Source organism: Leptonotus elevatus, chromosome 20 (assembly GCF_054856555.1).
Source record: "Leptonotus elevatus isolate MCC_2025b chromosome 20, RoL_Lele_1.0, whole genome shotgun sequence".
Taxonomy (NCBI): domain Eukaryota; kingdom Metazoa; phylum Chordata; class Actinopteri; order Syngnathiformes; family Syngnathidae; genus Leptonotus; species Leptonotus elevatus.
Window position 1 is genome coordinate 1237618 of NC_141258.1, and position 24442 is coordinate 1262059.

General features: G+C 44.2%; 1 protein-coding gene across 5 annotated transcripts in view; it reads right to left on the minus strand.

Annotated features, from left to right (window-relative positions):
- The window catches only part of kat6b (K(lysine) acetyltransferase 6B), a 44300-nt gene extending 21262 nt beyond the window's left edge, over positions 1–23038 (minus strand). For 3 of the 5 annotated variants that reach the window (XM_086065279.1, XM_086065281.1, XM_086065278.1), the window contains exons 1-13: positions 22870–23038; positions 19712–20558; positions 10288–10396; positions 8831–8946; positions 7843–7924; positions 7344–7473; positions 6354–7273; positions 4789–4910; positions 3593–3705; positions 3324–3465; positions 3039–3200; positions 2193–2286; positions 52–283 (exon numbers count right to left, since the gene is read on the minus strand). In XM_086065279.1, coding sequence (XP_085921405.1) covers positions 52–283; positions 2193–2286; positions 3039–3200; positions 3324–3465; positions 3593–3705; positions 4789–4910; positions 6354–7273; positions 7344–7473; positions 7843–7924; positions 8831–8946; positions 10288–10396; positions 19712–20335 — 2846 coding nt within the window. In that variant the 5' untranslated portion in view covers positions 20336–20558; positions 22870–23038. Of the gene's footprint in view, positions 1–51; positions 284–2192; positions 2287–3038; positions 3201–3323; positions 3466–3592; positions 3706–4788; positions 4911–6353; positions 7274–7343; positions 7474–7842; positions 7925–8830; positions 8947–10287; positions 10397–19711; positions 20559–21830; positions 21997–22869 lie in introns of those variants that run through there. The other 2 variants (XM_086065282.1, XM_086065280.1) reach the window with 2 other exon arrangements.
- Between the last annotated feature and the right edge of the window lie 1404 nt (positions 23039–24442).

A 24442-nucleotide genomic window follows, 5' to 3' on the forward strand; every position in this document is an offset into this window, starting at 1 on the left:
AGAGAGAGAAAGAGAGAAAGCGAGCCCAGCGGTGGCGGCGTGCAAACTGACCGTCCATCCTGCCTGTCAATCATGCCGAGGTGCTGCAGAGTGGCGGCGATGTCGTGCGGACACATCCCCGTGGCCCTGCTTATGCCTTTAACACTGATGTGTTTATTTGGCTGCCTATAAAGGTACTCCAGGATGACACTTTTCCAATACGCCAGGTAGGATAAGCGACCCAGATCTGACAGAGGCTTCTCAGGGGAGCCGGCTTGTCCTTCTTGCCTGGTGAGAAGGTAACCTGAAGAGGGGGGGAAAAAAATGCTTTAGTCAAGGGAGAAGCAGTTTAATACAGATTTTCAGATTGCATTTCCGTCGGCGCGAGGAAAGTGACATCGCGCCCGGCTTGGGATTTCACCTTCAAATAGTCAAAGAGAAGCAATCAGTTCTCTTCTCGTCCAAGAGCTACGATGGATGCCGGCAGGAGAGAAATATAGATGCGACGAAGCACAGGGGTAAGGGGGGGGGGGGGGGGGCTGTCTTTCAAAGAGACTGTATGAGCGATGATAACAAGCCAGCCAAGAACAACAAATATGGAAGTGCGCGTAATTAGTTTCATAGCAGCTCCTTCCCGCGTCAAGGGTCATCCGTTATGAACTGCACGGAATTAATTTACGCTTTTTAATGCGCGCCCACCGCCGAGAAGCAAACAAGCAAATCTAATCGACAAACATTGAGCGCGTTATGTTCGAGTCATGATGGAAATACTCATCGCTGAGATTCACAGGAGGATTCGTCACACTTTAAGCACTTTTCCAACCATTTATAATATATTAATCACATGTGGCATGCTTTTGTCAAGATACCCCAAGGATTATAGACATGCAGTGGTGCCTTGAGATAGGAGTTCATTTTATTCTGTGACCACAGTTGTAACTCAAAGTACTTGTTACTCAAATGATCTACATAATATCGTGCTTTATAAAAACACGTGTCAACGACATATTTTCATAGAAAATGAGGAATTAAACAATTTTTGACACACTTTTGGCTTTAATTCAGTGGTTGTTGTGCTGCTCCTTCAGGTGTGTGTGTAATGGCCACCTGGGGGCAGTATAATTCCGACGTCGGGAAGTTCAACTTCAACTGTGAGTGGGGTAATGAACAGCAAAGAATTGTTGACCAACTGCCAAACTGCTGCTGCTTGTTGTGAAGCGACGTGACTTCACTGTGCTTGTCGCTCGTCTTTCTGCTCGCAAGTCAAAGCAATAACAACATCCGCTAAGCAACAGTTTGTATTTTGGAAATTTTCCTATGTCAGGTCACCACTGTAAGATAACTGCCCACATTATTTCGTAACAGTGAAAGTGGCAGACAGGATTTTGAGAAATGGGCAGAAAAACTAAAGATCCATTTGGTTGTTCCACACGAGATGGGTGGGCAGGCTCTTTCGGGAACCAACAATTTGGACACAAACAATACAAAGTTCATTTTCCATAATATGTCTCCTTTATAAACAAACGACTTGCCACATAACCCTTGGATCTTAAAAACGTCCCTCCGGTATGATCCTATCAAGCAGAAAATCTGTTCATCTAAACAAGTTGGAGCTCCTTCCAATAAAGCCCTGGCGCAGCTGAGAATTCAGCTGCGTTCAATCTCCCCTTAATCCTCCCGTTTTTGTTACCGCCGCGCTCTCAATATCACAGTGTGTCTCAATGGCTCCCCAAAGTGAACAGGAAATCAAATGCGCCATTATCCGTCCGCCTTATCCTCTGCGAATCAATTCTTGAATACAACACAAAAGGAAGGGGGACAGAGAAATTTGAATTTGCCAGTATTCTGGCAGCGACTCTTTTGACTGAACAAAAACCTAAAAGTAGGCATTTGCACATACAAAAAGAAGCCATTTTCCCAATTGTCTAAATACAAAGTCATAAACACAGATCAAGAATGGTTGGAAACGTTACAGTTTTAAAAAGCGAATTTCCCATAATATTGCGTGGCCGTTGAAATGTTTTGTCAACTGAATGTCGTGTCGCTTCTCTTAATCCTTAAGCGCTGTTCATGAACGCTCTCGATTAGGCCACTTCAAAGCAGATGGCGGCGCCTTGCCACCAGCTACACATTCTCACCACTTAAGCAGCTGAAAAGGCGTTTGGTAAAAAACTAAACAAAATGGCTGCCAAATGGAGCGTTGAGGAACTTACTGAAATCAATCAGGAAGCGTCCGAATCCTTGCCGTTGGTACTGAGGCATGATCATTATGCAGGAGACGTTGTACTTTTGCTGGCAAAGCTTTTCCTGCGGGGGAAGCAGAAAGGGATCAAAGTGTGTCAGAAAGCCGGCGCAATTCACCGCACCTGCCATTGTCCTTGTCTGCGGCACCGCCGCTTCAGTTGCACACAGCCAAAAGATTTCCATATAAAGATGAATATACCTTTATGTCACTTTTTTTTTTGTTGTGGAAGTGTATAATGCTGAATGTCAGTGAACCTCACCCGACCTCATTTCAGCTAGCATGAAAGGATTACATTTCTGTGTATGAGGTTTTTTTTCCTTGGGATTTTTTGCACCTTTTTGTGACACTTTCTTAAACAAGGACATTGGTAGGACTCCAAATACTTTTGTCCGGAATTGCTTCGGTTTAACGCTGTTACTATTATTTTGATAGTTAGGGCTGGACAGTGTGGCCTTAAAATAAAATAAATCCCAAGATTCTCTCACAAAAATAGGATTTCTGATGTGAATCGATATTTCTCTTTTGCTAATAGAAAAACTTAATGACAGCAAAAAGAAGCTTTGTTTCACTTTTTTGTCATATTTGTTGAAACTGTCAGCATGACCTGACAAGATTAAAATGATGTGTTGGGAAGAAGAACAAAGTACAAAAAAAAAAAGCCCTCTCTGTACCTCAAGCAAAAATAAATAAATAATAATTTTAAGGCCATATCGCCCTGCCGTACACAGTATATAACACACATAATTGATTAGGATGGGAAACGTTCCATTTCCCAAATGGCAGTGGAGATCCCAGTCCGCGTCTAATTGCTTACCTTGGAGAAGTAGCCCACGAGATGACAGCCTTTGTGGTCGTTCTTTGTGAGGATGTAGAAAAGGAACGGCTCCACGTCGTAATACAAGGTCTTGTGATCCAGGAAAAGCTTGGCTAACAGGCAGAGGTTTTGGCAGAACAGTTTGCTGACATTTCCATCAACCTAAGCGGGGCAGAAAAAGAGCAAAAGGACACCGGAGAGTCAATTTTTTCTCACTCCCTCCGCCGCCCACAAATCTCAAGCGGTGTGCGCTTATTGCTTCATTGCTGGAAAGGCAAAGCTGACCTCGAAGACGGAGAGGCCGTCCTTTCGGTAGATCTCATTGGCCGGCGGGTGGAACCAGCCGCACTTCTTTGTGTGCCTCTGGAGAATGTTTTTGCTCCTCATGTACTTCAGACAGAACTCACACAGATAAAGCTTTTGTAATCTGACAAAGGACGACAACAAAAACACAAGGAGGAACGCTGCGGTTTTGTATTGACACATGAGCGCCATCCGAGCAACACAGTGAAAATAAAAGAATGAACACGCGGGTTTGGAGATTGGTCAAATACCTTGAATATTCAGGCGGGTACGGTGACGAATACCAGGTTTGTATTTCGTACTTCCCAAATTCAATAACGGCTGGACATCGCGTGAAGTCCGCGTTCATTTGACATCCTGTTCTCTGTAAACAAAAGCAACAGGGAAAAAAAAAGTCAATGACTCTATTCTACTAAACATTGACTTTAATAATTCTTCCTTGCAATGTCATAAATCCACTAACAAGCCATGATAATGAATAGTAGCTAAATGAAATACACATTAGATCATCAGCATTCAGCACAAAGTGTATTTTATTTCCGAGCATTTCTTTTGTTTCTCTGTATAAAAAAGGTGACACATCTTCACAAGAGCACGTCAACGAGCAGACGAAAACATAATGAATAGCAAATATGAGCACTTTACGACAACTAAGATTAAAGACAGCTTTAGCATTGTGCCAACCACCACAACTCCCAGGAGTCTTTGCTTGAAAAAAAAAGCATTAGCGCCTCCTGGGAGCGAGAGCTGTTCAGGCTAAACACATCGCATAAAAATGCATTTCATAATGTCATCAAGCCTCACAAGGTTCATTTTTAAATGTTAACCGCATCTTTTTAAATATGAAGTGGCACCTCCACCTGAAAGCACCTCACGAGCAATCTTTTCAAGTTATGGGGCCGTCGCTTGGGCAATTTTTTTTGCTGTGTGTTGAGAGTAAAAGCGTCTTCGACGTGAGCTTCACACACTCCAACCGCGAGATTGCCGTAAGAAACTTCACAACATCTGGCCGCCATCAGTACATGTGGTTAACTCCCTCGACAGTGACAAGTGAACATATGCCATGTTTTGTGCTTGCATTACAGATTTTTTTTTTTTTTGCCAAGTTTGTTTTTTCTAATTATAAAATGAAATATGAGCTAGCGTAGTGAAAAATAGTAAAGCTTATGTTCAGGCTCAGCGCCAGTGAAAATAAAATGTTTAACATTTTAATTAAGTGCTTTGAGGGACAAATGAATTTGTAAGTCAAGGCTCCTTAAAATTTCCTATTAAAAAAAAATATACGAAAAAATAAAGAACGGGGACTAGGTACTCACCAGGGGGAAAAAAAACAAAAAAAGAGTGATTAGGTAAAATGCCAGACCACAAAGATGTGGGCGCTGTATACCAAAAGTAGGGCGTCAGCACAACAACAACACGGAAGAAACCCCAAACTACTCGCATTCACCTGCGCTGCGACTTCTCGGACGCTGGTGAACATCTCTACGTCCTCGTCGGTCACGTGCTCTCCGGACATGGCCGCCGAGGTGGAGCGGGCTCCCTGCTTCGCCCGCAGCGCCCCGTTGTAGCCTATTAGCGACACAATGAACCAATAATGAATCATCTCTCCTCACTGCATTCTATGCAAATGCGCTTATAAACTGCCGGTACTGCCGCACAGCCCGGGTGTCTCGGGAGGAATGTTGCTAATGTATCATCTTTGCATGTTTATGTGTGAGCGGGGGGGGGAAAAAGAAATCCCTAATGGAATGAAGTGAAACTAAATCACTCTAATTGCATAACGGCTTTCATGTGCTTAGTCATCCTCCGAGACCCCGTGAATGAAGAAGCAGAGGCAGTGAAGGCGGCGCGGGAATGGACACGGATGCTGATGAGTGATGCTGGAGAGCAGGCCGGACCTCGTCGTCTTACGAGGGACATCGTGACTTAAATCCAAACCTCCATGTCCAGTGGGAGGGATTCGTCATTAACGCATTGTATTGCTTCACATAGTGTCCTGGGGGAGGTGGCTTTTATCTAAACGGCACTACTGACGGTTTAGAACTAAATAAAAAGGATTATTATGGAAGCAAGGCAACCGAAGCGACAGTTAGGAAGACATAACGCTCCCTTGAAACTGTATTTGCACTCAAATCCAATCCATTTGAAATACCACTGCAGGTACACTTAGGGCTACAGAATTATTATTTTTTTTTTTTTTTAATAACTCAAGTTGACTTTTCAGGAAAATAAAATTTTATTTTGCAGCTTCAAGTGGGAGAGCTAAATCTGTTTTGAATAATATAGTCATCAAGTTTTCCTAAAACCGAGCAGTGGGGAAAAAAAATCTCAAGTGTTCCTGTTTTGGTTAGCAAAAGAGCTGCAAATGGCAACAACAATTATAATTTTATGAGAGTTTGTTAGCTTCTACGGACCGCAGTAATTGCAGCTATTAACCTTTTTTCTACCCCGAGGCAGGCATTTATTACCTGGCAACTAATTGGGACACTATTAGATGAACGGTATTTATGAGTGTACGGTTTCTGGGATGCTTTGTTGGTGAATTAGCGTTTGAAAATGAAAGGCTGCCGCACTGGCTTATTAGTCATCATGTCATCTCCGAGTCGGCCCATGTGGCTGACTCACGGGGTAAATGACTACTAAATGTGAGTGAAGACGAGGGTGCGGATGAGGAAGAGCGCAGATGTGATGATGACGACGGCCCGGACGGACGTGACAATGCGGGGGGGTGCGGGTCAAGGGCAGAGCGAGGGGCGACATAGAGGGAGGGGGAGTTAGTGGGCCATGCAGCATGGAGGATGGAAGCCACGTCAACTCCGCAGCCAGGTTAAGAAAGTCAAAAGTCATTCAAATTTGCCGGGAGTAGATTAGTCGGTTAGCGTGCCGAGGGCCGTCTGAGCTCTCGTCGGGAAGACAAAAAAATAATTGCAAGCGTTCAAAAGCAAGTCAAGAAGAAGCTGAACAAAGTGTGGCGGCGCAGGCCTGGGCTGGCGCCGGGGAGCCTTTGCTTACCATCGTTACTCTCTGGCTTAACTCTTCCATCTGTCAAGTGTCCCTTCCCTGGCGAGGGGGCTCCCTTCGGGGGGCTCACTTTATACCTCAGCCTGCCTAGCGTCCTGTGCTTTTTAAGGAAAGGATTGCGCTTGAAATGGCTGACCAACTTAAAGGCGTGTCCTCTGGGCCGGCCCGGCCCGGCCGACGTGGCGCTGAGCCGGTTTTTACTAAACTCGCTCTGTCTGTGGCACTGGGGCGGCGCTTTGGAAACGTGGGGAAAGTCCCGCTTTTGCTGCGTGCGCTTGGGCGGCGCGTAGCACGCTAGCCTCTTTTTGCGCGACTGTCCCTGAGTGGCGTAAATGTGCGAGAGTCCGTCAAACAGTCCCTTGAGCTGGCTGCTATTGCACAGGCTGCCCATGGAGGGAACGCTGGACTGGCTGGAAGAGCTCTGGGGCGAGTTAGCCGACGTGGAGCCGGCGGACACCTGCGAGGGCGGGCTAAATCCCGGCGATGTCGGGGCGGCGGCGGGGAATGCAGACTGCGGGGCTATCTTGTGACTGGCGGCCACGTCGTCCCTAGAGCCTAACCGTTTGTTGGCGGGCGACTCGGCGGCTACGGCCCGCGAGCGACGCCCCACGGGGGAAGGGGTGAAGAATTTGGAAAGGCCGTCGATGAGCCCTTTGGTTTTCTTGTTAACGCCGAGCGCAGCTGGGGTGGCGAAGGAGGGCGTGAGGAGGGGAGTGACGGTGGCGGTGGTGGAGGAGGAGGTGAGGGTTGGGATGGTGAATTGGGTGGCGTCTGGAACAGCCAAGCTGCCTCTGGCGTCCTTCACAGATGCGGCATGACGGGATGAGGTACACACGCTAAACTTCGGACCCCTACCGGGTGACCCCCTTCCTCCGAGTGCCACCGTGGAACCATCACCACTGCTTAGACACCTGCGAGCAGACAGCCGAGTTCAGAAAGCGCTTTGCGAAAGATGCCGCCAAGCGACGTGCGCGCACATACATTCGTTGCGTGAGCTTATTCCTGGGCCTTCCGATGGGCTTTGCATATCGCCGTTTGATCTCGTCGGCTTTTCGGTGCAGCAGCTTCTTTACGTTCTCCTTGGGCCTGCAGACCTGGCACAGCCACGTTCCTGGAGGGCATCCAAACACACGCACAATAACATTCGGGGTGGCTTCATCAATTCCCAGGACAAACAGTACGTTGTTTTAAGGTTTTTTTTTGGTACGACATTTCCTTGAGCTGCCGGCATCCGGTCAGCTCACAATGACAATCAATTACTCAGCAGAAAGGCGGAAATCCATACGGGAAACAATGGCTCCGCTCTGCGTGTCCACTGAAATTGACTTCCAAGTCAGCTATTGTATGAATAGGCCGGCAAAGTGCACAACTACAGTTTGTGCATTCGTCGGCCCTCAGCACTTGTCAAGCTCACATCCTCCTCCCGCCGCCACCCCACAGGGGAAGCCACAACCATTCGATATGCCACCCGACGCCTCACCTTTTGGCATTCTGGAAATGGGCGGCTCGCAGCACTCCATGTGGAAGCCCCGGTCACACGAATCGCAGAAGAGCATCTGGTCCTGGAAGAACAGCGGACAGATGTAAGGTGGGTAGTCATCAATGCCTTCACCACGATCGGCGGCATTGGGAAATTGGGACGATACACTAGCGATAGTTTAAAGTGGCCACCAGGTGACATTATTACTCAACTCCTGTTTACTTTTGTCAAATTGTGGCTCCTTTATTTTTTACACTTGAGAAGGTAAAAATGTTCTTCTTCTTTAATATTTGTGTACAAAAATACTACCATCAAGTGTGAAATTAAGCATCCAAATATTTTATTTTTTGTTGCGAGCTCTCCTGCACTTCCAACTAATCTTCTGCCTAATTAAAATAAACACCCTCAAACGTGTTACTCCATCAATGACTTGGCAGCAACCAAAGTACTATCATTTCAAAAGCGAAAGGTAAGCATTAGCACATTTTAGAATATTATCCAACAATAATATTATCAAGGCTCGAAATAAGCGATTGCGTGTGTCAAAACCTGTTATTTGCCCCACATGAACTCATTCACTCCCAGTCATTTTCACAGAAGCAATCCCCTTCACCCCGGGCTGTTTTACTGGGATTTGACTGATTTTGCAAGGCCCACACAATATTGTGTTCTATTGCTCCTCAAAGTCAGAAAGCTGCTCCTCAAATGAAGGCATTGATTCATATAACTTCTCCACGAAGAAGAAAAATTATTTCGAGTATTTTATACAGATCAAAACAACCTAAAATACTAATAATGTATGTACTTATGGAAGCCTTTAAAACATGTCCCTGCACACTTAATAAAGGTTTTTATGACGGAGAAAGTTTTCAGTGCCTCCTGCGGGGGAAAATGTGTTTTGACATTACAGCAACTTGCAGAGATTGCGTTTGACTTTCTGCAGCAAGGATGGAATAAACGTCATTTGGTAAAAAGCTTGCGTACTTACTGCATTCTTGCCCTGTATTTGGCAGCAGCTGCAGGTTTTGCATTCGATGCACTGCCACCGTAATCGCTTCACATGGGAGGTCAACTCGGGGGAGAACTTCAGACAGGAGGGATGCCCTGGAGGAGGAATCCAAAAAGGCACACGAGCCCTTTTAATCAATGTTGCCACTTCACGCTGTTGAATTATTAACACAACCAGCCCTGAAAATGAATGACTAGCATGAATGGCATGCATGTTTTTTTTTCTCTCCCTTCCACAATCGGCGTGTTAAAGCAGTCTGATCAAAACATCAGAGTGGCTAATTACAGATAATTTGATCCTAATGAGGCAGAAAGAGTAGTGGCGCTCGTTTCCAACGGAAGCCGATGTGTGAAAGTCAAAAAGCGCCCCATCATGCTTGTAAAACAGCTGTTTTACAGCCAGATGAGCGTTTGTGTACACGTAATGAAAACCACCTCCATGCCAGTTAGTCAAATTTGCGCTGTTAAAATGTCACGCTGGCAACGATCCCTTGCGGCATTTCAAATAATTGCTCGAACACGAGTGTCTCATTGACGGGCGCCGGGCAAGCAGAAAAAAAGAAGAAAAAAAAACGCCACCCATCTGCTGTTAAAAATAAATTGATCTTTGATCCTGGGCTTATGAAAGGAATCAAAATCATTCCATCGAGCCACTTGATTGAAACGACAACATAACGTGAGACAAACTTCGGAGCGGCAAAAGAGGAAGTTTTCCACATAGTCATGAAGCTGATATTACGTGAGGTAACTTGCTTGGAAGGGAGACAAAACGCTGGCAGTAATTCACATTTCAACAGTGAAGTTGATGAAGAAAAATATGTGGTGGAAATTTTGACATGATTAATGGACTGGCTAATGAATTGACTTTTCTGTTGCTTGGATTAGTGACACAGATGATGCAATGGATAGCATACTGTAGTGTTAGCAGGCCGGCCATTATGTTTCGCGAAATGACTTAAAGACAAGCCAGCCACAATTTTGATGGCCACCTGTGAGAAAATGCCTCCCATAAACCCCATGATGGATGTTTGGGTCCGAGTCTGTCCCTTACAAGCGGCTACTACATCTTGCAGTCTTCTCTGTACAACATCCGTTCGATTGATCCTCCTCACTCACCGGTTCTGCTGGATTCTTGTGATTGTTATTTTGTAAGTAAATTGAAAAAAAAAAAATCAACCTCTTGGGGGAATTTGTGTTGCCATTTTCAGTTCTGCTAAAATGGAAATCCCATAGTGCCCAATGCCCATTATTTACAAACATTACAAAAAGGTCAATAAATCCTTCAAGGTCGCACGAATGAGTCGAGAGGGGCCTTCCACTCGCCGGGTGAACGATGCGCCTCATCGTGTGCCTTCAAGGCGCTCGTCCATAATTCTTCACGGCTATCATCGATTTTACAATCCGACGCTTAGCGATACTCCGCATGTGTCGACTTACCGCTGCTGCCGCAGTCGGCGCAGGACAGAAGCTCCTCCGGACGCTTGTCTCGGTTGGACTCTTTCGTGCCGAGACAGAAACTGCATATTGGGATGGGGTCGACCCGGAGCTGAGAGGAAACACAAACAGACACACTGTTCAAGGTCGGGTGTGCAAGAAGGGCAGACGTGCGTTTGCTCGGAATTTGGTACAATATCAAGACATAGATAAGATACGCCCCCAAAAGTCAACACTTAATTATTCAAGTAATACCTATAAGCTGACTCCAGGTGCTGTATTGTGCAGCAACTTGCGAGGTTGCCTATAGGCTGATTGTTTTTTTGTGTGCTACGTTTAATAAAAAAAGTAAAGCTTTTTTTTTTTTTTGCTTTGTCGCCATTTTGTGGCATCTATGCTCAATTGAAGTTTTATAATAAAAGTTCACAGCAGACAAAACTCCTAAATCTACCATCAAGGAATTTGAATATTTCATAAACATCCAAACTGATTCAAATAAATACATGAATTAGGTAGGCAAAGACCTTCTGAAAAGGGTTAAATGAATCCGTACATTAGTTTGAATTTTGAACTTAAGTACTAATATATGGAGAAGCCCAATAAAATGCACACACACAAAAAAAAATCTATTTATTTTGATCTTTTTGTCCTGATACTGTGTTACCTTGATTTCTTTCCCCCTTGTCTTGACAGATATTGTGAAAGTAAGTGCTTTTAGAAAAAAAATATCTCTCATGAAAACAAGAATGTAAACATGACCATCCAAAGTTAACATTCCAATATCATAATATGAACCTGAACCATCAACTGGCTCAGCTGATCCAAAGCGCAAGAGTAACGTCGCAGCGCCTCAGTCTCTCCCTTCTTATGTCGAGTTGTACACGTGAAGCGGCCGACCACAAAATATTTGCAGCTTGGAAGCACACACACACACACACACACCATAGGTTAAAAGTTTCCAACGTTGTTGCGATCAATGCTTTTGCAATGTATTAACGGGCATCAACATGCTAGTTGATGAGTGTCACTAAGATGTGAGCGGCCGGTCACTGTGACAAAAGGAACTAGACAGAAGTAACAGCCCAAAGGGAGGCTTGAAATCTTCAAATGAAGATCGTGACTTTAATGCGTTCCCTTTTTGTGACAATCAGCGACCAACACGATATTAGCAGTCATCAAGACCGCACCGGAGTGGCAGCAACGAGCGTACAATAAATATACGAAAACTGCTTCCTTTCCGCCCACTTTGAGGTCTCCGCATGTCAACCACCGTTTAAGATGTTCCAAAGTGTGTTTTGTTGATTGAACCATGTTGAAATGTCATGCCTGGGACGTCGTTTTCTTCTAAAATGATGCGTACGCGCGTGTCCTACGCTGTTATTTTGTCCGACTCGTGTATATTAATGAGGAAAACGTGATGTCATTTGAGATCAACCCTATTGAGTATGTGATTGCCTTTTGCTGTTTTTTTTGTTTTTGTTTTTTTAATCAGATGCTAGATCGTTTCAAAAAGTTCCTCAATATAACAATGTTGGCAACAGTGACTGCACTTTTGCAAACGAGCTCCAGTCCGTCAGTGTGGACTTGCTTTGAACTACAGAAGCTTATATATATATATATATATATAAAGACAATTAAAATATGTATTCCATACCAATAATTGAAAACACAAATCAATGAGTTTCAACTAAATGCAAGTATAAATCTAACGTACCTCAGTGAGAAACAACAAACAAGTCAACTTAGTCCCAGGGCTTAATCCAATTCTTCTTACTCAAAATGAAAAGGATTGTACGACCAAATTCCCACGATGAAGTACAACATGCAGTCGAAATACTGCCGTTCTACAACCGCAAGCCATTTTCCACACCCACTGTGGGCATGTAACAGGGATTCCCCTGTTTAAAAAATGATAAGAAGACCTTTAAAAAAAAGAAAAAAGAAAAAAAAAGTGATCACGTCGGTAAACCCCCTGGAGGGGCATTAAAGCGAGCGCTGCCTTCTCGCCCGGCTTTTGAACAACTGGCAGATATGATCTTTACTTCAGGGCGCGCTGATAGTATCTGATCAAGGCTCCGTCAATCGAGCTTCATTAAAGCCACTGTGGGGGACGCGCAAACAGTTGTTGGTCGCTGTGAAGCACATTCTTGTGACCACCTCCTGACCTACAGATGAATGTTGTTTTCCCCTCCATCCATCAAGAGATACATGACAGGAGCATTCTTTCAAAGCCCGCTGCGTCCTCTGGGGGGGGGGGGGTTGAAAGCAGGCGTACAGTGAGGATGTTGTCCTTGTTGAAGGCTTCCGTGTCAATTAGACGGCAAGTGTGTGTGGGGGGGAGGTGTTTACTCCCATGTCAATGATGACTCTATTTTCCAGCCGGCCTGGTCAATATTTGACAGCGGGCTCCCTCCCGCACCGGAGGCTGACAGGAAATAAAATGGACCGACTCGCATCTTGAGGATGTCGCTCGGATGTTAAAGTAAAAATAGAAGTGAAAGCGAAAGCCCAGCTCGTTTGATAGTCACCATTTCCTAATTTTTTTTTTTGTCTACAGTTATATTTGTGACAAAAACCGAAAGCTGTTTTCCCCAGAGCGACCGTCCTCTCAGCGAGTTAGTTTCGCTTTCGGATGCTGATGATCCCCGCCGACGTGGATGCTGGCTAAAGTAAGCCATTTTAAACTAAAAAAGTCAAACCTGTTGACGATTTCGAAGTGAAGACAGCGGCAGGCAGCCACCTGCGAAGTTACCAATTGAATTCAATTTTTCATCTGTTAGACGACGACGGGTTGTTTTTTGCGAATCAATTCCAACATCATCTGCTGACGTAAACGCGGACAGCAAATGGAGACTTCACGTGCCAGTCCGAGCCTCTGCATACCGGCAAAAAACTAAAACACCAATCAATAAAAGCAATGGAATTATAAATTGTAAAACTTACAACTTCAAATGATTTGTATTTTTATTAAAAAAGCAAAAATGAAGAAATACGTTTTTTTTATACCTTCCTTCAGTCCCAAAAACGTATTTATAAGTGATTTTTATGTTTTATTATGCTAGATTATACAGAAGGCTTTGATGCAGCTTCTGACCTGAAGAGAGCGCTTAAAGCAATGGTAGCTATTACAAAAAAATGGCCAGCAGAGTATAAGAGATCAGCCAAGGCCATGTTGCAACAAGCTCTTTTGGCCAGTGTTTTCAACAGGTTTGTGAATAATGATAAAACTTAGCTGTATTCTAATGCTAATTGCTGCAAAACGGAAACATATACAAATATACTTTTTTTTTCCTGATGAAAGAAGAGACTCTAAATCTTTCTTTTGGTAGGTTCCATGTTTTTATAGCAATAGAACACAATATTCTGTGGGCTTTGGAAAATCAGTCCAAATCCAGTAAAACAGCCGAGAACAAAGGGGGTTGCTTCAGTGAAAATGGCTGCCAGTGAATGAGTTAAGTTCAAATAAAAAGAGGAAATGGATGAAAAATAAAAATATTAGCAACATTTATAAGAAAAAAAAAAGGACAACAATCCAGAAGAAGAAGAAAAAAAAGATTCTCGCAGCTGCTGAGATTTAAAAATCGCCTCAAAGAAGCTGTCAAAAAGTGCAGACGTGTAAACCAGCCCTTGTTTCTCTTTTGTTTTCTCTGATTTATTGTTTGGACAATAGTAGAAATGTCAAAACTGTGCACAGCATTGTTCAATAGTTGTGCAACTCCACCCACCCGCATTGGCGAGGGAGGGGTGCAAAAAATGTATCTTAACATTTTGGAGGCCCATTTCTTGTTAAGTGATTCGTTCCAAAAGTGCTAACCGGCCCCTGCCAAGTAACAAGAGGAGTTGAGGAAATTGTGCAGCATAGCAACAGAATTCTGCTTCACTCCATTTGGTTGTGGAAACAAATCGATAAGACAGAACCTGAAGAATGTGCGGTGTCGGAAAGTCAAATTGGGCAGTGTAGTCTCATCCTCACTGAGTCAAGCTATCCATTTAATTGTTTCATTTAGGGGCGCGCCGATCGATCGGTCGGCCAATTTATCGGCCCGGATTTCCTTAGTTTTAAATATAAACCGATCTCATCTCCCTCCTCAGAGGTCTGAAAAAGTCAGCCACTGTCCTCTTCTGCTGAGATGACTAATAGGCTTTTCATTTTTATTTCAGAGAACTACTTAATGCTGAGATCGGCAAAAATCTGGATTGGCAGGTCAGACTTTTTAAAAGATCGGTGATCGGTCAGAAAATTGTGATCGGTGCACCTCTAGTTTCATTTTTAATCTGCTCTTACACAATTTGTATTTTATTCATTTTTTTCTTGACGTCATTTTACAATGTTGGCCTTGCAAAAGTCCATTCGATCAGTACAAAATGTTAAGTACTGTGAAGCACACAATGTCAGCGTAAGAGTGGCAGTAAGTCAAAGAAAGTGCCCGATGTACAACGAACGACAAATGGTCTGACATTTTGACAGCATATGAAGATGTTTGGTCTCCTTTTTAAAGCTTTTTCCCCCCCCAAAAGCATGACATCATCTTCTTGTGAACACAAGGCCCTAAGAAGTGTTCCACTTACATAAGTTATTGCTTCTTCATGTACGAAAAGTGTCACGCAAGGTTCGTGTTGATTTCTTTTCTTTCAAATATTATTCATTTGAAGACGATTATTTTCAGTTTTGCTTTTTTGTAGGAATGAAAACATAAAAGGGCATGTTTTATTACCTCATGTTGGCTGACAAAACCAAAAGAAAGCCGGAACCCGAGTATAATAGAAGCATCGTTAAAGAACACCGTTAATTAAACAGCTACTGCACACACCTGATAAAGATCTGTAGATTTAATCAGGCAAACATGTTTTTGTTCTTGGCCATTCTTAAATTGCGTTAGAAACGATGGTCGTCCCCCCCCCCCCCCCCCCCCCGAGTTCCCAGCCTAAAAAAATCCAGCGTACCATCCAATGATAATAATAACAACAAGATGTCTGTCATCTTAACTAGCAACAGAAACCACCGACTACAAAGACTTCCATTGATTTGTGCCACAAACACATTCTGTGCCAAGAGGTTGTAACATCCTCAACAATGCGCGACTTCATCGCTTGCGGCGGAAAGTCAAAGCCAACGCAGAAGACAGTGATTTGATTCTAATTAAGTCCTGAAAGTGTAAAACGAGAAATGGAAATAAAATGACGACGTTCCCACAAGCTGTTGACCAGAATGCTAACACTAACAAACACAACGCAACGTGCTTCCTTATCATTGATTCAAGCTTGACTAACCCTAAAAAAAAAGCAACTAAATTCATGCGGTCTTTACGATGTTCAAGGTAATAACATACGATATTTTCCAAATGTTCAAGCTCAATAATATGTTTATATTTATTCGCAATGCAAAGAGCGGCTGCCATCTTTGTGGAAAAAATGTGGACTGAGAACTTGAAAGGTCATTTGAACACATTTACTTGAGCTTTTGAAAAAACTTTTGGGGAATTTTGGTCTGTGTGAGATTATTGGAGGATATTCCATTTTCAAACTTGTCAGCCAATCAGGAAAGAGCTTCCAAGTATGAGCCCAAATCAAATGGTCAAAGAGACACGTTGAGAAACAAGTTGTACTGTTATACTCTCATTTCAAGGTGTTATTATTATTATTTTTACCAAATTTTCTTCAGGCAACATCACCCAAAAAAAGCAACCCCCCCCCCCCCCCCACAAAAACTAACCCTTCTCCGAAATCGATTTTCAAAATTCTTAGTTCATTGTACTCTTGTGGTCCTTGCGAAATATTTTCACATTTCTGTATTTATGGCTAAGAAGTGTTTGTGAGAAATATGAACGGTAGTTCGAAATTTACTGCTGAGTTAGCGTAGTTCAGATTTAGAGATAGAAATTGGTGTTACGTTGCGCCATTAGGAACGTAAAGCGAGGACCCCCCCCCCCCCCTTCTGTAGACAAAGGTACGAACAATTACGTAATCTCTGACGTAATCCCGATTCAATCGTAACAAACAATCTGTTCGTCATATGACACATTGAGTGCGGCCAATCACAAACTTGGAATCAGGCTTCATACTGGCTTGATTTGCATATGGCCGGCTTTACAAGCTTTGCCTTGCCGACAACGCGTGCAAATCGCTCTGCTCTGAATTAGTGTCTGGTATGTTTTTCCTCCGTCTCCCTTGCTGCTGCTGGAGAAAAAAAAAAAAAAAAAAAAAAATACGAAATCTTTTGCATATGACATAATCCGTCTCAGGATGCAAGCACAAAGAATCTTTAGGAGTTTTTCCATCAAGGCCAGTCTGTCTGCGCACCACCTGTGTTTGGCCCGCAAGGAACCGCCTTTGGTTGACAACTTGGAGGGAGGGTTCAACAGCAGGATTCAATGCCGACCAACAGGGAACAAACACCCTTAAAAATGCTCCATATTAGGCTGTAATGGGAGTTTGTGATTGGAGACATGTTTGGATGGATCCAAGATTATTTTTGACACTGTATCATCTTCATGTTCCGGAGTGATAATATCTAATCCCGGAACAAGGAGTCATTCCCGGCAACAGCATTTCACATAACACCAAAAAGGAGACTACGGCGCTGATGATTTTCTCGGGCAGTCTAAATTAAGTACATTACAGGAAATGATGCGGCATGAAAAGAGCAGGCTGTCCTGAGTGAGGGGGCGGGGTTCTATTAGAACGCTGCTGGTGGAAAGAGAGCTCAAGTGGTTGCGTAACGCAGTTGGGGGGGAGAGGAAAAAATCCAATTCCTCGCCTTTGTTCCTGGCACAGTCTCTTCAGACTCTTCGAAACCGTGAGCCAACGAACGCTGCTCTTTTACACCTTTTCCAACTACCTGTTTTTCTCCACACGCAACACAGCCACAGCCGTTGTGTGTCCGCAAAGTCAGGCTTGCAGTTTTAAGTGCAAGGTAAACCTTGACTGGGCCTGGTGATGTGAAGAAGAAAAAAAAAAGAAAAAAAAGTTCCAAATGGAAAACAGCTGCAAGATCCATCTCATTTGATTATTTTTTTTTTTTTTAACTAAAAACGTTTTTTCTTTTCTTTTTTTAGAGGCAGGGGCCCCGACCACAGACGCAGTCACAAAGATTTGGCTGCTGCATTGGAGGTGTCGCTTCCTGATTATTCACTGTGAAACTGACGAGGAACGAGGCGACATCTCGAGAACGGCACAAAAACCTTGACACTGCCGCTCATCTCGAAAAAGACAAAAAAAAACAAAAAAATGCTTTGCAATTGCTTCTAAGCTTTTTTCGGCAGCGATCGAGGACATCTTCTTGTTGGTTAGCAATGGTTTCATGTAAGCTTGCTAGACCTTTGACAACAGTTTACGACATGATTTTGTTCCTATGGTCGTGATAAAGGCTGCAGATATCAAATATTTTTCGACTCACGTGTGTTACTACTGATTATCCCGTCAATAAAATCAGATCTAATTGATATTTCATTATTAAACACATTATGTGCAGGGATTCTTTTTCTACACGTTGAATGACTGGTGAGTGACGTGGGCGTCTGCAAATAATGCTGGCTGTCGGGTTTGAGTATGATTGAATTTCTTCAGGAATTCAGCAATTGAAAGTGCACCTGCGGCTGCGTCAATCTCCACTTGACCATTTAAATGTTCACAGTTGTTAAATGCGATTTGGAGGTTATAAATGTTGCGCAAAAAAAACTAGTTTGATTAATAAGTCGCTTCCACGCTTCGTTGTTACATATGTTTGATTGTGATACATTTCTCATGTAGTAGTGTTTTTATTATTATTATTATTATTGATACAAACATTGTTCAGTAATTATTTTAGTTGGTTGAGCGATGACGGTGCGTTCTTTCGATTTGTGTCACCGCAAAACTGGAAGCCAACGAAAAAAATCAACAGTTTAAACGCTGTCGTCTTAAATTTGTTTGACAATTCTGCAACAGTTCCAAACGCATGCTAGCGACACCTAAAGGACGTGATCGGAAGACAAAGTATTTGCTTTGGCGTGTTCGCTTTGAACTTCAGTGTCCGAAAAGCGCGTTGTCATTTAAGGCAATGTTCTTTTCCTGTCAGACGCGTAAAGGACGGACGGAGAAGCCAGCCGCGATGGACGCCATCTTGCCGCATGCTGTCGAACACCCCCCGAGGCGCTAAATGCAGGGAAAACAATGCACCCTTGCAGGAATTGAGGACAATCCTTTAGTGCCCCTTGGGGCTGAATTCAATTTATACACCGTGGAAACACACTCAACTCTATGTTGGTTGAAATTGTCAGAACAATATTGTGTCTTACCGCATACTTTTTGAGGCACATTAGTTCTTTGGCCTCCCAAAAATGATCTGCATATATTCAGTGCTACTCACAAGACAGCCGACCACATCCTTTATGGGCCACTTTGGCCGGGCTTATGTAACCTGTGGGAAGCCTACAGCATTGTGCCTGCGCCACACACAAGCGCAACATGATTTCCTGGCTATTATTATTATTATTATTATTAAGACCAGCAACAGCCCTCGAGAGAGAGAGAGACACACAATGAGAGTTATTCGTCAACATTTTAACAACCGGACCGGCGCCAAAGTCCTACTTATGTGATTGCCTTCCAGAAAAAGCATGACTGATCATTTGGGATTCATTATGGGAGAAACAAAATGCTAGCGCAACACAATTGCTTTTGGTGGGTTGCTGCAGCCACTTGTTGCCGGGCAGAATTCGTGGAGCTCAATCTTAACCACGCAAGGGGATGAAACAATTCAAATATCACGCCCAGCAGGATATACCAAGAAAGTTAGTACACGTCTATCAATTAGGGGTGTGACAAAATATCACTAAAGATCGCATGAGAGTGTCGAGTTGGCTATTTTGAGCTCGGGTTAGCAGCTGGTTGCTAACTGGCTAACCGTTTGCCAGTTTGGTGTTGTAACTAGCGATGGCGATTTAATTAAACGTATCTGACATTTTGATACCTTCTATATGGCGATTGCGTATGTACTGTTATGGAACATCAGCTCTGATCTTCTGATCTTCTTTTTTTAAGTGTTAAATGATCCCAAACTTTGGACTCGGTCTGTCGTAAACTCTTTGTGCTGGCTCGCCATCAACTTATTTTGGTGTGTGTGACTTCAATCAATCTATTAATAAATAGAATGAAACTATTAATGTTATTTGAATCATGGTTTCAGCCCTAGCTCATAATTACAGTAATATTTGTATAAAAACAATGAAGTGCGGCGTAAAGGAAAGGCGCGACTTATTCTTACGCCGCTGCGCAAGCTAGTTTGTTCGTGCGGATTGTTTGGAACCTTGAGACGTCGCATGTCATATTGTTGCCAGGACGGGACCCATTCCGCGTCCATTCCTGCACCATCGTATGCAAATATGATGGTAGCGTCACAGTTTGAGCTGGTTTGAGCTGCATGACCACAAAAGTCCCGCAAGTATACCTGTTCTCGCTCATGTGGAAGGAGCGTCGCCGACATCAACAGCAAAGGGCCGGCCATGGGACACCTGGCCGTCCTGCCGTCCGCAACGCCGTGCCCTCCTCCCAGCTGGTAGCGCGGGCCATTTTTGAACAGCCTGCCGCTGTTGACCGAGCGCTTGGCCGCCAGCCGCAAGCGCTGGCGGAAGGCCGGGTTGTCGGCCGCCTCGGCGAGGTCGTCCTGGTTCCTCAGGTATCTCTCGATGTTCTTGAGCGAGGAGCCGTGCGCGTCGTCCAGGCCCTCAATGGCCCTTCGCAGGATCTTATTCCAATCCAGGTGGCGGAGATCGCCGGAACTCCATATAGATTCCTTTGACGGCACGGGCGAGGCGGGAGGCGGGATGGGCCCGACTCTCCCGGCGCTCCCCGGGTCCTTGTACGAGGTGCTCCCCTTGTTGGTAACCTTGAGAATAGAACCATCGTGAACGCTTAAATCCAACTGCTCCAGGACCGTCTTGCGGTCCAGTCCGTGCGACGTGCCCACCGCGTGGGAAATCCTCTCCTCCGACGGCCGCTGCTTCTGCCTCTTGATTTTCTGTATGGCCTCCAGAATCCACTCCGTGTACAGAGGGTTGGCGAGTTTCACCATGTTTGGACCGGGAGACTCACAAAAACGCCATCCATGCGGAATCCCGCCTGCTGCCAAGCGCTAACGGGTACATCCACATCCTTTGGCGAGGTCAAAACAAGGCACGTTCCACAGTGCCGTCCAAACTGGCTCGTCAGATCCGGGTTGTTAAGACAACAGACATTCGGGAGGAAAAGTTGTCACTGATAAATTCCACAGGCAGGAACTGCACTTGGTGTTGTCCCTAAATGTGGCAGAAAACACATTTGACGGTTATATGCTATTAGAAATAGCTTATGAACTAGATAATTCGGTCTGGTGTAATAAGTGTAAACAATATATAAAAAGGCAACTGTTTAGCAATGGATTTAATGATGACCCATAGAGAATGATTCTACTGTAATTTATTTCCTCATACCGAGTCAAATTGACCCTGGAACAATATTGCCGTTAGTGAGAAACCATCGTAAATCCAGTATGACACTAATTCCAAATCAGACATGGAGGGAACTTTGTAAGAGTTAGTACAGCGGTAGCTAGCTAAACCAGAAACTTCAACCTCATTCTGAGGAAAAACTCAGTTCATGGAAATGCCAGGGGGGGAATAAGTAGAAAATTTGAAACAGAAATGTTACAAGTTGTGTTTACACTTTTTTTCCAGAGCATAATAGAAATGTGTGGCTTCATGACTTACAAAATGACATTCAAATTTAGGGATTCGAACCTGTGACCCGCACTTACCGGGCGAACGCCTTAACTACTATTCCACAAGCTAGTGCCAGGGCAAGCGGCATCCCTCGAGTGGTAAGTGGAAAAAATGACAACTTCAGTTGTATTTCACTTTTAAAGGTCAAACCATTAGCGTTTAATCTATAAGAACTTGTTTGTTTTGAACATTTAGTTAGTTGCTATTTTTAACTTTTATGTTCATAAACTGTTTATAATGTTACAATGGCTTGCAATAACATCAAGTAGTGTTACTTGGTGTAAAAAAATAATAGACAATGACAAGTTATAACCGTTGATAGTGATAGTTTGTTTCCCCCGAAACTGATCCAGGAACATTATATTTGCTGTTACTGGGAAACGAACGTAACATTGGTTTAGTTTTTAACCTAATATGACACTAGATTCCAATTTGAGTATACCTTCGCGAGTGTTTAGCCAGAAACGTTTGCGTTTTGAGAAGAAGAAGAAAAAAAAAACTCTTTGGTCAAACGCCTGTTTGAAGTTTCGCTTTTGTGACATATCCACGAACACAAGAAACTCTTGTGGCAAAATCTCCACTAACGTTGTCACGGACGTCCGACAAGCGTACAGAAACGACGACAAGGTGGACATTCCGAGCATGAGGCTGTCCCGTACGCCACTTTTTTTCTTTCTTTTTTTGACAGCTCAATGGCCGCCACAACAAAGTGCTCAACGCCAGCCGCACAATCGATGCTCGCTCCCTTGACAGCTGCCCGCCGACGGCCAAACCCCTCAACAAAACACAAGAACCCAGCGAGTAACAAACCTTGCGCTGAGTCCGAGTGAGTCCGAGCTGGATAATAACAATAAAAACACAAATCAAATTTAAAAAAAAAACGACACGAAACAGACACTGAATAAAATGCCAGCGTTCAAAAGTGGCGTCACCTAAACAGTCGCCATTTTGTTCCACTGTTGTAGTTTACGGCGAATCCGACATGACGCTGATTACAATCCAATGGAGTCTCATTAAAGCTCGCCGACACTAATGTGCCCTCCCATAACAACTTCATTATTGGCTGGGAACGGACCACATCCGATCGCTGGTTTGATAAAGAGCCTGTCATTCTTTACAAGTGAGCCGGTGCCATTGGCTGGCCAAGCTGTCACTTCCCGGACGCTCGACCCGCCCTCTTAAGGTGGCTCGGCAGTCGCGTCCGCACCATTTACCAGAGCCAGCCGGGAAAACGCTTTTATTCACACATCTATTTTGTTGAGTTGGCTCGTACGTGGACGCCGAGAGGGCGCCGTTGCGATTTGACACCGCGTTACCACCCAACGGGCCGAATATTTTCATCCAACGACATCATTACCCCGCTCCACCTTATCGACACATTCCTCCTTGAAACAGTTGGTCGCGCTTCAAAGTGGCTCGTTTATTTTTGACGCTCTTAAATGATTCATTACGGCGATCCATCACGGTATAAACGCCGATAAAAAAAGTGCGACACCGATCCAACGTGGCGCGTTTAACGACTCCTGAGGGAGGAGGCGTGTGAAGGCGACCACCACCAGCAGCAGCACCTCCACCTACCACCTCCCTTTTCATTCTCCCCCCGCCGTTAATTCCCCCGATAATTCCCCATAAACGCCTCGTTAAGCGATTTCAAAAAATGCACGGCCGGTTGTGTGTTTTCCGATCTTTCGGCGATGACAGTGAACGTCCCGCGCGGCGTACGTTGCGCAACGGAGGCACGCACGAGCCGTGTTTTTTATCGCCATTAAACTCGCAAATCATCCCCGCAGCCAAAATAGTGGAGAGTTGCATGCGAAGAGACGCGGCGGCAACATCTCTTTTTTTTTACCTCCTCAAGTTTCCCGGAGTCCTCTCGCCTCCATGATGGTGACGTGATGAGCAAAAGATGCAGAAGAAGACGACATAATCCGAGATGCGGAGCTCGCCGCGTGGAGAGCAGCTGATAACAACTAATTGAAAGGTTAATCTACATAGCAGCCTGTGACAAAATGGTACCCTCCCCCTCCTCCTCCATTCCTCCCTCCCTCCCTCCCTCCTCCTCCTCCTCTTCCTCCCTCCTTCCCTTTTCTTCAGTGGAGTGCTTCACATTTATTTCACTGTAGGTACTCACTCACCTGCGCAATCCATTCAGATCCAATGCACAAGTTGGATGTGAAATGAACAAGAGGTTGACTTCTTTCAGATGTTAAAACACTCGAAAAAAAAATTATTTCCCAAACTGAGCCTGCCCGAAAAAATAGAATCAATTTGCCACCTGAAAACGGCATCATTGGAATAATACACATTATATTCAAGAGGAGACTAAGGTCACACTGTTTTATAAATGACACCATCAAAATTGAGGATTATTCCGTTTTGATTAAGGGCGGTCTGTATTTACATCTCCAATGTAATGAAGCACATTTTATCCAAGAAGAGACAAAGGCCCCTAAGAGTACTTTAAAAAAAACTTTAGAGGTGAACAAACAACTTTAACAAACACGGTAAAATGCAAAAACGATGCTGCAATGAACACATTGTCAGAACAACACATTTTTATCCAAGTGGAGATGAAGGGCTCTGAGAAAAATTGTGTGCTGTGGATGACTAACAATTTTTTTTATAAGCGTATAAGATCCATGAACAAACAAATACATAAATTATATATATTTTTTAATTGCATTATTCTGTTTTGAACATTTTATCCAAGAGGAGACTTAGGGCCACGAGAAAAGACTGCTGTGGATAAAGTAAACAAATGAATAAATGCGTAATAAAAAAAATAGCATTATTCTGTTTTGAAGTGTTCCCACAGAATGGGGACACAATTTATCCAAGAGGACACTTAGGGCCTTTAGAAAAAGAAATGTCTGCTGTGGGTGACGTTACAAGACAAATTAGATGAATAAATAAATAGAATGAGGTCACATTTGATCCAGGAGAAGACTCGGTGGAGTTTGCCGTCCGGCCAGCGTTTGTCGCGTTTCTACGGCGCTGCCGGCATGTTGTCGAAAAGTGCGTGCTGTTAATTGGCCGCAAATACGGCGTGTGAATGCAGCCAATGGGGGGCAGGTGGTCTCAAAGAATGGGTGGGGGACTGCTGTGTTTTCTAATGAATGTCAAGCCGGGAGCCCCGGCGGGTCCTCCATCATTTCAAATGGACGAGCATGTGCCACCAGTGCAGTCTGCCCGCCACGATTGCGCCCCCCCCCCCCCCCCGCCCTTCAATCCTTGCCAACTACCACCCATCTGCTGAGGAAATCCGCGGCCAGGGTCTCGCTTGCGACTACCGTGTCATGTTGATAGTCTCGTCATTTGTACCTCAAATCAACTTTCCTCATTGAAATGAATGCAAATGCTATTAATCCGTTCCAGCCCCTCCCACTTCCCCCAACAAAAATGTTTTGTTTGCACTGCACAGG